Genomic DNA, 13,218 nt, shown 5'->3' with positions numbered 1-13,218 from the left:
ATTTAAGAAGCTAGATCGACCAAGGTTGGGGAGACAGAGGGTGATGAGGCTCCCCCGGGGCTTGGGATCACGTTTCACCTTGATGCCCTGGCAGCCAGGTCCAGGTAAATGCACCCAGACTCTTGCCTGCTGGCTGTGGGGTCCCGCCTTCTCTGTACCGCCCAAGACCCTGCCCTGCCCCCAGCAAGCACAGGCTTCCCTTGGGACCACGCGGTGTGGGGCCACGGATAGGTAGGAGGAAGTTGGGGTCCTGCCTTCGCTCTGTCGCTCAAGACACTGCCCTGCCCTCAGCAAGCACAGGCTTCCCTTGGGACCACGCGGTGTGGGGCCAGGGACAGGCGGGAGGAGGTTCACGACCACACAGGGCCTGAACGTGATGTGCTCCTGACAGGATGAGACCTGGGCGGACCCCATGCGGGCAGCCGAGCCCCGACTCACTTGAACGCTTTCAGGCAGGCCTCGGGGATGTGCTCCTTGTCGAACTTTTTCAAGGAGTCCAGGAAGGTGTCCACCTTGCCCATCATGATTTTCGCAGCTTTCCAGCTCTTGTCCTTGGGGATCTTGCCCCCAGGTGCGGTCAGAATCATCACAGCGGCCGTGACGTTGACCACAGCATCCGGGGGGGACCCGAAGGATTTCAGCTCCGTCAGGTTGTTCTGCAGAGACAGGTGGACGGACCTGAGTGGGGATTTAGCCCCGAGCAGGACCGGGAGGTCCTGGCGATGACCCCACGGCATCTCCTCTCAGCTTGGGGGTCCCGGTCCCTGATTCTTCCTCCTCCTCCTGCCCTCACCTTGTTCAGGGTGTCAAGAGCCTCTTGCGCGGCCAGCAGGGCCGGCTCTGCCTTGGCCAGGTCCGTTTCACAGGCCTTTTGTTTCTCGGTGACATTCTGGAAGGAAGCCAGATGGGAAAGATGGATGCTGGGGTCCATGTGGATGGTGTGTGTGAAAGGGGACCCTGAAGGGTGGCGAGGAGGGGTGAGGAGGGGCACTCCCCTCTGCTCTCACTCTCTGGGTCACCGTCTGGAGTCTACCTTCCTGCCCCCAAACGCCTGCTGGCTCCTTTGCCCAAAAACACGCAGGTCAAAAGGCCCTGGGCCGTCAGCTGACCTGGGATTCAGGAAGGGGAACACTGCCTTCTCTTGGCTCCAGCTTCCAGGCCCAGAGGAGAAACCTGGGCCCGTGCAGGCCACTCCCCAGGGCTTTGAGGCCTCGTCTCTTGGTGCCATTGTGGAATTCCTCCAGATTGGGCCAGTTTCAGAGGTGCAGGCCATCCTCCTCTTAAAGTGAGAACACCCGCATTCACACATCTATCCATTCATTCACGCATGCATGCGTTCACTCGGGTTGGGAAGAACCTCTCTGAGCTTCCAGGCACCAGAGAGATTGGGAGAAGCTTCCTATCAATCAATCAGGACCTGAGTGACAGCAGAGGAAGACGAAGAAGGCCATGGGGGCTGGGAGCTGTGCTGGACACGGGGGAGGGTGGACAGAAGGAAGAAGGTCCCTCTGCAAAGAACCTTCTGGAGAAGCCCACCCTGTGCCCGACTTCAGGGAACAGGGCGTGGAAGGCACTGACTTGGCCGGCGGTGCTGGGAGCAGCCCCCAGCCTCCCTGAGTACGTCTGGGTGGGCCCTTTTGGGATCCGGGGTTGGAGAGGGGTGGGCGCCCAGACATTAAGCTGCATGTGAGTATCAAAAGGCAGGTCCCAGGGTTCAAGGCGCAGGTGTGGGCCCTGGCTCGGATATTGGCTGTATCACTTGCTAATTTTGAGATGTCAGGCACATTTCCGGCCACCCTAACAGGGCTGTGGTCATACAGCTGACCATGAGGGATCAAGCGGAGCTCCTGGGACCCTCCCTCGTTCCAGCGCTGGTGGGAAGTATTCAGGCTTCCCACTCCTGTCAGCCGTGGGAGGAGGCTGACTCAGGCCCGTTCAAGAGACAGCAGACAATTACTGAGGCTCTTAATTTAGACCCTCAGGCAGAGGCATGACTGATGACGCAAAGGGCACGCAGACGGGTGATGAGAAATCAGCCCAACCACAGGGACCTTCAGTGTGGAGCCCACCAGAGTCGGGGGTGTTGGAACCTCTGGGGGCTCCTGGTGTAGGAAGTCTGAGGCCCAGGGCTCTGAGGCCATCTTCTCAAGCCTTGATGTGCTCACATGAGCATGTCCCTCAGATGCAGACCCGGTTCAGCAGAACCGGGGTCTGGGAACCTGCATTTCTTACCAGCTCAGGAGATGCCACTGCGGGGCCCTGGGAGGGCAGCCCTCTGCTGAGCCAGGGGCCCTGCATTTAGGGGAGGTGCCCTCCCTGCAGGAGTCCTGCTGGGTTGCCAGGGCCCGCAGGGAGATACTGGTCACTCGGGGAAGGCGCCTGGCCAAGTGGAGCTGCCCACCGCCTACCTTGTTGATGACCTCCACCTTGATCTCCTCCTCATCAGCAATGGCTTTCTCCTTGCTGACTTTCTCAGTCTCCACACCCACCACATGGATCAGCTTGTCCGCATTCTCGTTTTTCTGCTTGAGCTCTGCCTCCTGAACCGCCAGCTTGGCTTTTAAATCGTCCACCTGGAGGGGGAGGTGAGGCAGATGGGTAGGCTGGGGTCCCGGCCAGTTGCTTTCTGCTCCCTGGGGTGCATTTCTCTGTGCTTTTTCAGCTTCTCCAAGGTAAGTATTCATTGAGCACCAGCTGTGTACACAGGGTCATCACAAGTATAAGACCCATTCCTGAGGCTTGGGGAGGCGGCAGTCAAGGTGGCCGGGGTGCCGAGGAGTCGTGGGGAGGCTGGTGGGTGGGGCTGTGAGAGCTGGGGGCTGGGGATGAAATGCTGCCTTGGGTGCTCGGGTGAGGCCCCAAGAGGCTGGGTGGAGAGGGTACTGGGAAGTGGTGAGTGATGGGGTGAGACATCCTTCCCCATCTGGGTGATTTCTACCATTGGGGAAGCCCCTTGGGTGCTGTAACTGCCCTCTCCTGAGCTCGTTCACTGTCCTAGGACCACTTCCGGAAGGTATATTTGGGGAAAAAGAAACGCCCGCTGGGCCAGGCTCCTCTTTCTTTCCTCTCCAGGGAGGGGGCAGGCCACTTCTCAGCTCCTGTAAGCGCTTTCTTGGACATCCCCCACCACTATGTGCCCCTCTCGACCCCCAAGGGGTGGCCGGACGCATGTAGCTCCGCCTGTGTCGGGGGTTGTTCCCCACCTGCACCTTTGGCCAGGAGGCAGGGACTCGGGGGCTGTCTACCAGGCTCCCTGGGGAGACGCCAACAGTGGGCAGTAAAGAGGGAGCCCGGGCTACACCAGGGAAGACACTCAAAACCAGGCAGAAGACTAAAAATTAACGTGGCGTGAAAGTACAGCAGACACTGTTCCATCGGGGCACGGCAGTGTGAACGGCGCCCCAGGATGGACCCACCTTCAAGAGCTGCACCCAACGGGGTGAGCAAACCCCTCCAGACTCAGGCCCTCCCTCCCCAAGGAAGCGCCTGACCTGGCCTCAACATCCCGAGAGGATCTGGGACCCGCTGTCACAGTCAACACCCTCACTCTAGTTTACAAGTGGAAGTTTCCCCAAGGCGGGGGTCCTGGTCCCCTTACCAACATGTCACACGTCTGGGGGATGGTTCCGGAAGCTCGTCCCGTGGCCCCATTCTCCTCTTACCTGAGAGGCCGTGCTCTGCAGCTTCATCAGCCCGTTCTCCAGCCTCTCGATCTTGGCGACCAGCTCCATCCTCTTCTTGGCCAGCAGGTTCTGGTACAGCTTGATCTGCTCCAGGAAGGTTTTGGGCGTGGTGTAGTTGTAGCGCCTCTCGGTGGCCAGGTACACCTTGGACATCTCGTTGACGGTCGTGTGTACGTAGGACATGAAGAGGCTGATGGAGGCCTTGACTTCCGGCTACAAAGACAGGCAGCCCATTCACTCCCCGGTGCCCTGGTGGAAGCGACCCGGGGAAGAGGAGGCTGCCGGCCACAGAGGACCACAGGTGGATTCCCTTACTTGCCAAGGACCCTGGATGAGAGGGACCCCCCTCTCAGTCTTGGCAGCTCAGGTGCCCAGTGAGGCTCGAGATGACAAGGCCTGCAGGGTTCTCACGGGCAATGGTGACATGGCACCACCAGGGCACCTTTTCACAGCCGAGGTGATGACGGTTCTGAGTCACACATTCATATATTCAGCATATTTGAATAACCAGGATGTCTGTAAGCATGTATTGGGCATTTCCTGTTGTGGGCCTGGGGGGTTAGTAACTCCTTTCCCAGCCTCCTCTGTCCTGTGTCCATGTCAGGATCACAGCCCCTACCACCTGGGCCCCCCCAACCTGCCCGAAGACAAGCACTGGGAGCTTTGCCCCACGAATTGTCTGAGCAACATTTGTACACACATGCTAAGTCGCTTCAATTGTGTCTGACTCTTTGCGACCCCATGGACAGCAGCCCGCCAGACTTCTCTGCCCACTGGGGTTCTCCAGGCAAGAATACTGGAGTGGGTTGCCGTTTCCTTCTCCAGGGGATCTTCCTGACTCAGGGATCGAACCTGGGTCTCCTCCACTGTAGGCAGATTCCTTTCTAACTGAGCTACCAGGGAAGCCCTTCTTTATCACTAGCGCCACCTTGATTTGGGAAGGTATTCATCCGAGACACGTTTCTTTGGCATCTACTTGGCAGCCCTCACTGGTGCCGGTGGTGGAGCCATTCCCTGGTCCTAGGAGGCCCCCGCCTCTATGTTCACTTGGGGCGTGGAGGACACGTGGTCGGAGCTGCATTCCCAGGAATGGCTCATCCCGCAGCTGAACGCTCTAACCGTGCAAGCAGGGAACTTTGCCCATCTTTAAAAGCCAGGGAGGAGATTAATTTCAGGCTTATTTTATCCCACTGAATATGTGTTCAAAATAAATCAGACACAATAACCACGTGGGATTTTTTCTAGGCTTGCGATTACTTGCATCAGCTGGGTCAGAGTTTAATGACCATTTCTATGCCAGCAATGAACTCAGATGGTGAATGTGGGCACTGTCTTTTGATAAAAGACAGACACCATAAATGGAAGGTAAAAAGTAAAAGAAGACTTACGTTGCCCCGTTGTACTTGTCTTGCCCTATAAAAGGCAGGTTACAGGCGAGGGAGCAGCCCTGGGCAGAGCCCCTTGGGCTGAGCCGTGTTGGGGCCCAAGGCAGGAGGAAAAAGTGTGCACCTTTATGTATGGATCAGAGTAAACACGAGCTCGGCAACAGGCTCCCACCAGGGACTGTGTTCAAAGCCCGAGCTTCTCCATCTGTTCTCACGTGGGCATCACACCTCCCTGAACTGGCCCTGTGGAGCCCAGGACCCCCAGCCGGTTGAAATGACCATTCCCCTGTCAGAGTGACTCAGGGCCGCAAGATCAACAAATGATGGCCTTTGTTTATAAGTTTGATATTTTGAATGTCGCAGCATTGATTTTTTTAAAAATACCGCATTGAAACATTGCTGATCTTAGTGCAGTTTTTGGTGCCCCGTTAAGTTTTGTGCCCAAGGCGAGTGCCTCACCCTAATCCCGTCCCTGGAGGTAGATGACGGGGACCCCTCCCTCCCAGCTCTGTGCCCCGAGACTCACCTGAATCCCCTCCGTGTCCTCAAGGAAGCGCGCGCTGACGGACACCAGGGCGTCCTCTGGCCACTCGTGGAACCAGTTGATGGCCGTGCAGTTGACCACAGCGGGGAATTTTCTTGCTCGCACTCGCAGGATGGAGCCCACAGGGGAGAAACACAGGATCACCTAGAAGAGGACACAGAGGTTGCTCGCTGGGGGACGGCAATGCCAAACGGTGCTGCTTTTGCAGAAATCCCGTTTAGAAGGGAAACTCTGTGAGTGGTGTTTGTCTCCAAGTGCGGGGGAGGGGGGATGGTGCGGAGAACATTCCCCGTCCTGGGCGAGAAGTGTGGCCATTTCACGATGTGGGGGTGCAGGGGAGCCCAAGCTCTCCTGAGGTGGCCCTCGCAAAGACGGAAGGATGGCTGGGTGCCAGAGGGAGTGGAGAGTGGGCGTCCATGCTGGGCAGCGAGGACGCAGGTCCCTTTAGCAAGTCTGGTCCTTGCTGGGAGGGAGGTATGAGAAGAGCAGTGCCACCTGGCCAGGGGCGGGGAGGGGAGAGGGCAGCTCTCCTACTGGACACAGACCGGAAGGGAGAGAAGGACCCAACACGTACTCAGTCTAACTCGAGTAGCTTAGCCAGCATCCCCCAAGAGGGAATGTGGAAGGTCAAGGTGAACTAATCTATTTAACGAGCTCTATGGGAGAGGAGTGCATACAGAAAACACTTCTTTTCAGCCACGGGGCACTACTAACAGCCCACCTCCACCAGGCAGCCCACTGGAACTCTCCTAAGAGTTTTCCACTTCCTGTTCGAGGTAGAACAGCCCCCAACTCCTCCCTGAGTGAAGACCCAGCCTAGAAGACCCTCCAAAACCCTCCAGGCCCCAGGCCCCCCTACCTTCAGGTTCCTGCGCACTTTGTCAATGAAGAACTTCCAGCACGCCTCTCGGGTATCTGTCAGGCCGAGGGACTTCACCTGGGGCCGCATGGAGGAGATGATGTTCTCCACCTCGTCGTCCATGAACAGCCCCGGGATCTCCCCCGAGGCCAGCAGGTCGTTGATCAGCACCAGGAACTGCTCCTCGGCCACCTGGGAGTCGGTCATCAGGAACACCGAGGGAACGTTCTTCACGGCCGACTTGATGTACTGGGCGCCAAGGTCGAGCTGGACCCGAGGAAGACACCCTTAGAGGTCTCACCAAGAAGATGCTCATTCAGAAGCATCTCGCACCACCACCCAGGGCAGGGGGGCACCTGCTGATCGGCCCCGTAAGAAACGGCAGGGTCTGTAGATGGAGACTTAGGGCCCCGAGGGGAGGAGGCCCACTTGTGGAGGCACCACTTGCCACAGCGCCAAACTGGAAGCATCCCCGGGGTCCCTGGGCTGCTGATACATGGCTGGCCCCTCACTCAGCTTTAAGCATTTCTTCAGAGGGTCCAGCCCAGCTCTGGGGGCCGCTACTCTGGCCCCAGGAAGAGGGCTCCTAAAAGTCAAAAGCGTGCTACTGCCTGGCCTGGGGACTGTGTGTAGGGGGCCTGGGGAGCTGACCCAGCGGGAGGGAGCCCGGCTAAGCCCCCACGGCCACAAGTGCAGGCAGAACACTGGGCCACGACGAGGGACTCGCTCTGTGTCTCCCTTCTCATTGCACCACCCGGATCCAGCCTTTGTGGGTCACCGGGGCTCCTGCGGCACCCCCCACCCACCATCACCCCTGAGCAATCTCTGCTGTCTTCAAGCCATCTTCCACTTTGCCCCAGAACACCACCACATCCTGCCCCTCCTCTGCCCAAATGTCCTTGATGGTATCTTGTTTTCTTGGGACCATGTCCAGGATTTTCCATGAGGCACATGATGGCCCTCGGGCTTGGATTCTGACCCTTCCCCTCGCCCCCAAGTCTCCGGCTTCCAGGGGGCGCCCATGGCTGTTGGTGTGACTTTATAATATAATCATGAATGTATCTGTTATACTAACAACATATACCTTGTTAACTTCTTACTGCAACACTACTATCAGAACAATAATAATCCATCTTCTAACCATTCAGGAGTCTGCTTCCCCTAATAGGATGCAAGGTCCTATAGCTCTGTTTATAGCTGTCCTTACTTCCGAATCTACAGAAGCTACTTAATAAATGATGACAAGGGACGAGTGCAAAGCTGGCTTGTCAGGGGTGCAGGAACAGTGAATGGGGATGACAAGGATCAGAGAGCTGCTGCAGCTCATGCCAGGGAATAAAATAGCAACAGCCACGGGTGGTCTCAGGGTGAGGTAACGGGAACGAAGCCCTCACGAGGGCAAAGAGTATGATGCAATCATGAAGATAAAAGCAATATGATTAAGCTAACAGACTAGAAGCTTTATCAGTGGAGAAAACTCAGTACCGCTACACGGCTCCAGGTGCAAGGATTCTCTCCACTCTGAGAGCACTTGTGGGGTCAGTGAGGACCCGCTCAGCTCAGCTGAGAATCCACACACTCTGATTCAATCCAGGAGGCAGGACCTACATTACAAAGACCTTGTCCTTAAGGCTTGGGTTTAAAAATTAGAGCTGGCTAGTGTTTGATAGAAAGAGTAGGCACTGGGGACTCTGACAGGCTGGATGCTCACCTGGAGGCTGCAGTCCCTGGCACAGCCTGAGAGCAGGGCCGAGAGCCAGCTAACCATCCCCGTTATCCTTCCTGGGGCCCCAGCCCGCAGACCACCCTGCCCTCTTGCTGAGGTCCCAGGGCGCCAGGCTCTGGTGGGGGTCCAGACCATCCCCCCGCCCAAGGCCACCTGGGCAGTGACTGCCTTGCAGCCTTGAGTGGAGGGGCGGGTCCCCTGGGCCAGCCTCGTCCTGACCCACAGAAGCACCAAAGCAAAGAGAGAGACACCACGGGACATGGTCAAATCAATTTCAGCTCTAATCTGAGCGGCGGCCATGATAAGCTCTAGACTAATCATGTTTGACTAGCTCACAGTTCCCCGAGAGAGCAAATTTTCCGGAAAAATAAATCAATAAAAAGCCTCGGCGGCACGTCCTGGGGATGGGAGACCTGTTCGAGCTAATGTTTATTCAATTAATTCAGAGAGCGGCCCTCTCAGAACCCCGAGCAGGCGGTGAGACTGCTAGTTAGTACCGGTTCTGAATGATTGAATCTGGAAAACCGGGAAACGCAAGGTGGCAGGCTGCGATGACCAGAGGCGAGAACCCAACCCCTCACCGCTGTTACATGAGGGGACTCCAGCTCTCATCTACCGGAAACCCACGCTTCCATTTACCTTCAGCACACGGCCGTGGGCCCTGGCCTTTGCTGTCTTGAGATAAAGACCCTGCTGGTGACCATCCCAGTCTCTGTGTCAGATGCTCCATTTCAGGGAGTGGGCAGACTCCTCCTCCCCCGCCCTCCTCCCACTGCCAAGGGCGGCTTATTGAGAGGCGACGCCCTCACCTTGAGATCTGGGATCCCGTAGCCCTTCTTGAGGGTAATCTGGAACACGTCCAGGGCGCTGATGTACGCGGCCAGGCGGGAGAGGCTCTGCTTGCCGCTGCCGCCCACCCCCACCAGCAGGGCGTTACCCCGCGGGGACTCCAGGATGCGGTTGATCCTGCAGATGTGGGCCACCGCGTCCTCGAAAAGCACCTGAAAAGAAGCCGGGGCGGAGAGACCCCAGGTGTCTCACCGGCAGGACGCGCCTCCCTCGCTCGTCCCCCGGCTCCAGCCCCACCGCTGCCCACTCAACCCCTGGGCTCACCAGGTTCATGACTGCGTTGACCTCGTTGTAACTGTCTAGGACTTCCACCAGGAGCTTGTTCAGCGGAGCCAGGTCGGTCACCGGCAGGTATTTGGGGTCTCCGATCCCGTGAGCAAAGTGGCAGAAGATGTTTGGTTTGGCAAATAGGAGCTCATCACCGAGATCCTAGATGTCGATGGGGGCGGGGCAGGGGAGAGTCTGCTCTGGTGGCCACCACGGGCCCACGGAGCCCAAGCAGCAGCCCTGGCATCTTGCCCGACGGCCTCAGGAGGCCAGGTCACGTCTGCTGGGGCCCACACTGATGCTGCCAGGGGCCCTGCAAACTGCTGGGCAAAAGCCCCTGGTCTGTGTCCCACTGGGAATGAACTGCCAGTCCAGGAAAATGATTCTACCATGCAAACCCCAGACCCACCAGCGGAGTGTGTTACCCCGAGCAGAGCTGTCTCTGCCCGGCTGCTGGAGGGAGAGGTCTTCACCTTCTGACCTGCCGAGAGCGCCTCTCCTCCTCGCTTGGGCCACACGCATGTGGCAGAGCCATCTCGTGGGACCCAGCATGGTCCTTTCCATCCCCATCCAAGGGCCCTTGCAAGGAGGCGAGGATTGTCAGGGGCCCCTACTCTCTCTGCCCCTCCGAACCCTCCTGGGCTTGGCAGGGCGTGCTGGTGGCCTGACTCACATCAAAGAACTTCTTGGTGGAAGCGATGGTGACCCTGCGCAGCGTGTCCTGGTCCTTCTCGTCCACCATCTTGTCGCCGTACACACGTTCGGCCTCGTGCAGCCAGAGGCGGACGAGGTCCAGCGGGAATTTCAGGATCTCTGCGGTGGAGAACAGGAGCCCCTGCCCCAGACGCGGGATGGTCAGCATCCTTAGGTGTGTTGAGAGGCAAGCCAAGTGCCGCACACGGATCAAACGAGAATAGTGGCCGCTTTCCCAGGAAGTGATCTGGTAGAGTGGGACAGTAGCCACTTCGGGCCCAGGAAACTAGAGACTGCCAAGGCCACAAGTCCTGGAGGCTGAAGTGAGTGTCTGTGGTCTGAGAGATGGTGAGGGGGATTCTCTTCACCAGACAGGGTTAAGGGCTGCCCCCTCTAATGGGGTGGATGGTGGAGAAAGGGACAAGGGGTCTGTTCAGGCGCGAGCCGACTATGGGAGGCCTCGAGGCGGCCGTCAAGCTCAAGCTCTGCAGCCAGCCTGCCTGGCCTGGCCTAGCTCAGCTCTTTGCCAACCAAGTGACCTGGCAAGTTCAATGGGTGCTTATTTTCCAAGCCCCTGTCCTGGGTTCTGGGAGTGCAGTGATGACGGGACAGACTCTGCCTTCATGGAGCTCCCCTTGTAGCGGGGAGACAGAACCAGACAGACAAATCACAAGGTAATCGCATGTTGTGATGTGTGCCGTGACATACACAGGGACGGTGGGACAGGGTGTGTGTGGAGGAGGAGGGGCCTCTCGGGGCACGACATTTGAGCTGACACTTGAGATGGGAGGAGATGGGCGTGACTTAACCTCCCTGAGCCTTGGACTCCCCATCTGCAAAAATGGGGATATCTGAGCATTATGTGTTGTTTGGAGGAGGAAATGGGGATCTAAGTGGCCAAACCCAGTGGCTAGTTCAGTCCATCCATAAGAGGAAACATCACCACCACCACCATCAAGACACACTGTCACCACCCCCACCATCACGTCGCCACCACTCTCATCGTCATCACCATGACTCCCAACGTTATCAGCACCCCTCTCATCACCAGCACCACCATAACCATCACCACCATTATCACTATCAGCATGGCCACCATCAGCAACAGCGCCCCCATCACCATAGTTACCATTATCCCCATCATTACTATCACCATGGTCACCATCAGCACCATCACCATAGTTACCACCACCACCACGGTCACCACCCTCATCATCATCTGTCACAACCATCATCGCATCGTATCCGCCTCCATCACTTTCGTCCATCCATAGGGCACTTTGCTTTCTCTCCCAAGAATGGCAGAGGAGGCGAGCACCCGTGGATTAGGCATTGGCCATAAGGTGGCATTACGTAGCGCTGAGAGAGCAGTACCTGGAAAATATTGGAGAGGTCCCTGAGGTTGAAAACATAATGAAACTTAATGGCCGTGGGAAGAAACGTTGATGTCACTTTCTGGTGCAGGGCTGTTCCAGGAAAAAGACACATCGATTCTTGTGCACTCTTAATGGCCTCAGGAAGTGCAAAGCTTAAGCTATAGTTTCTACAGCAAATGGACTGTGAGACGGTGACAATTTAAGAAATCTGCAGGGGGAGGGATTTTGCCGCTCTGCTCATGTGTCAGTCATTGCTATATACAGAATTTCCTATCTTCCACCTCCCCCCTCGAGCAATTGGATCTCATAATACCCTCTGTTGAAACACAGCGTCATTGAAAACAAATATTGATTTGAAAGTATAAATAAAATATTTAGTAGAGGAGAGTATGAAGCTGCCGTCAGCCCCATAACGCAGCGGGTCTTACGGACAGGAGAGGGGGCGAGGCTGGCCGGCTTACCCAGGGCGGAGGCCACCAGGTGGCTGCTCATCCTCTGGACCGCAAAGGGCGCTGAGCGGTAGGACAGGTGCTGGCTCAGGATGGTGCTGTAGATGCTTGTGAGGGCTTCCTGGCCCGGGAAGCTCACCGCAAACACGCAGAAGTGGCGCTGCCCGGAACAACCAGAGACCCTCGTCAGGCCGTGCGTGGGGACCAGCTTGGGGCAGGGCCGCCTTCCTGGGGAGCAGACTCTGTCCTTGTCTCCTGGTGTCTTGTGGGCATGGTCAGAATGGACAGGTTCCCTCAAGCCTTGCGTATGGTGAGACCCCCCCTCACCGCCCCCGCCACCCTTAGATACTGATTCCATCTCAAAACAGTCAAATTCACATCCCGCTCTTCGGGGACAACTTGGCAGTGGCCACAGAGTGTCTCAGTGCAGCCTGGGTTTACATGTCAGATCTCTGTCTGTCCAAGGTAATTCAGGGTGAGGCCCTGCCCCGATTATAGACGCAGTATAGGATATCCTGCTAAGTCTAAATTTCACACAGAAATTTTTTAGTACAAATACATCTCAAACATTGTATGGGACGTGATTTGCTGTTTTTCTGAAATGCAGATTTGCCCAGGCATCTGTATTTTCATTTGCTTAACCTGGCAGCCTCTCGACGTCCCCACGAATGTGCTGACATCCAAAAGACTGGGCCGTGCTCCAGGGAAAGCCAGCCTGCCGCCCCTACCACCCCACATCCATGCTCTCGTCCTCACTGGACAAATGAGCTTCGGACTCATGCAGCCCACCAAGACGAGTCCAGTTTCTGCCCACCTGAAGTCTGGGGTCGATGGTGAAGGACCCGGACGTGGGGTTCATGCACGCCACGTACTGACAGTTGTGGACGTCCTTCAGCGTCAGCTTCTGTCGATCGTACCTGTGTGGGGAAGGCCAGCATCAGGCCCTGCTGCTGGCGCCCAGGAGCCACCCTTGGCACCCCACCCACCCCGGTCATGCCTTGCGTATGGTTTTAAAAAAAAAAAAAAAACCACCTTGGGACTTCCCTGCTGGTCCAGTGGCTAATACTCTGCACCCTCAGGGCAGGGGGCCCAGGTTCAACCCCTGGTCAGGGAACTAGATCCCACACAGCGCAACTAAAATCCTACGTGCCAAAACAAAGATCAAGTATCTCGCACGTGGGAACAAGGCCCCCTGCAGCTAAATAAATGAATGAAAGAAAGTGAAAGTGAAGTCGCTCAGTCGTGTCCGACTCTTTGCGACCCCATGGATTGCAGCCTAAGAGGCTCCTCTGGCCATGGGATTTTCCAGGCGAGAATACTGGAGTGGGTTGCCATTTCCTTCTCCAGGAGATCTTCCCAATCAGAGATAGAACCCGGGTCTCCCGCA

The 13,218-nt window shown here is 57.0% G+C and overlaps 2 protein-coding genes across 8 annotated transcripts in view; one reads left to right on the top strand and one right to left on the bottom strand.

Moving 5' to 3' along the window:
* Positions 1 to 7,616, top strand: part of PGS1 (phosphatidylglycerophosphate synthase 1) — a 67,290-nt gene extending 59,674 nt beyond the window's left edge. For both annotated transcript variants that reach the window (XR_009731157.1, XR_009731146.1), the window contains exons 10-11: positions 5,619 to 5,845; positions 6,343 to 7,616. The gene's annotated coding sequence lies outside the window, so the exon portion shown is untranslated. The remainder of the gene's footprint in view (positions 1 to 5,618; positions 5,846 to 6,342) is intronic.
* DNAH17 (dynein axonemal heavy chain 17) overlaps positions 1 to 13,218 on the bottom strand; it is a 94,733-nt gene that overhangs the window by 23,668 nt on the left and 57,847 nt on the right. For 5 of the 6 annotated variants that reach the window (XM_061389837.1, XM_061389836.1, XM_061389833.1 and 2 more), the window contains 12 exons: positions 12,646 to 12,748; positions 11,844 to 11,991; positions 11,381 to 11,472; positions 9,987 to 10,148; positions 9,311 to 9,475; positions 9,007 to 9,198; positions 6,472 to 6,738; positions 5,595 to 5,756; positions 3,663 to 3,896; positions 2,409 to 2,573; positions 794 to 889; positions 439 to 656 (listed from right to left, as the gene is read on the bottom strand). In XM_061389837.1, coding sequence (XP_061245821.1) covers positions 439 to 656; positions 794 to 889; positions 2,409 to 2,573; positions 3,663 to 3,896; positions 5,595 to 5,756; positions 6,472 to 6,738; positions 9,007 to 9,198; positions 9,311 to 9,475; positions 9,987 to 10,148; positions 11,381 to 11,472; positions 11,844 to 11,991; positions 12,646 to 12,748 — 2,004 coding nt within the window. Of the gene's footprint in view, positions 1 to 438; positions 657 to 793; positions 890 to 2,408; positions 2,574 to 3,662; positions 3,897 to 5,594; positions 5,757 to 6,471; positions 6,739 to 8,182; positions 8,751 to 9,006; positions 9,199 to 9,310; positions 9,476 to 9,986; positions 10,149 to 11,380; positions 11,473 to 11,843; positions 11,992 to 12,645; positions 12,749 to 13,218 lie in introns of those variants that run through there. The other variant, XM_061389838.1, reaches the window with a different exon arrangement.

The sequence above is a fragment of the Bos javanicus genome, chromosome 19 (assembly GCF_032452875.1).
Source record: "Bos javanicus breed banteng chromosome 19, ARS-OSU_banteng_1.0, whole genome shotgun sequence".
Taxonomy (NCBI): Eukaryota; Metazoa; Chordata; class Mammalia; order Artiodactyla; family Bovidae; genus Bos; species Bos javanicus.
This window is presented reverse-complemented; position numbering and strand designations above follow the sequence as displayed.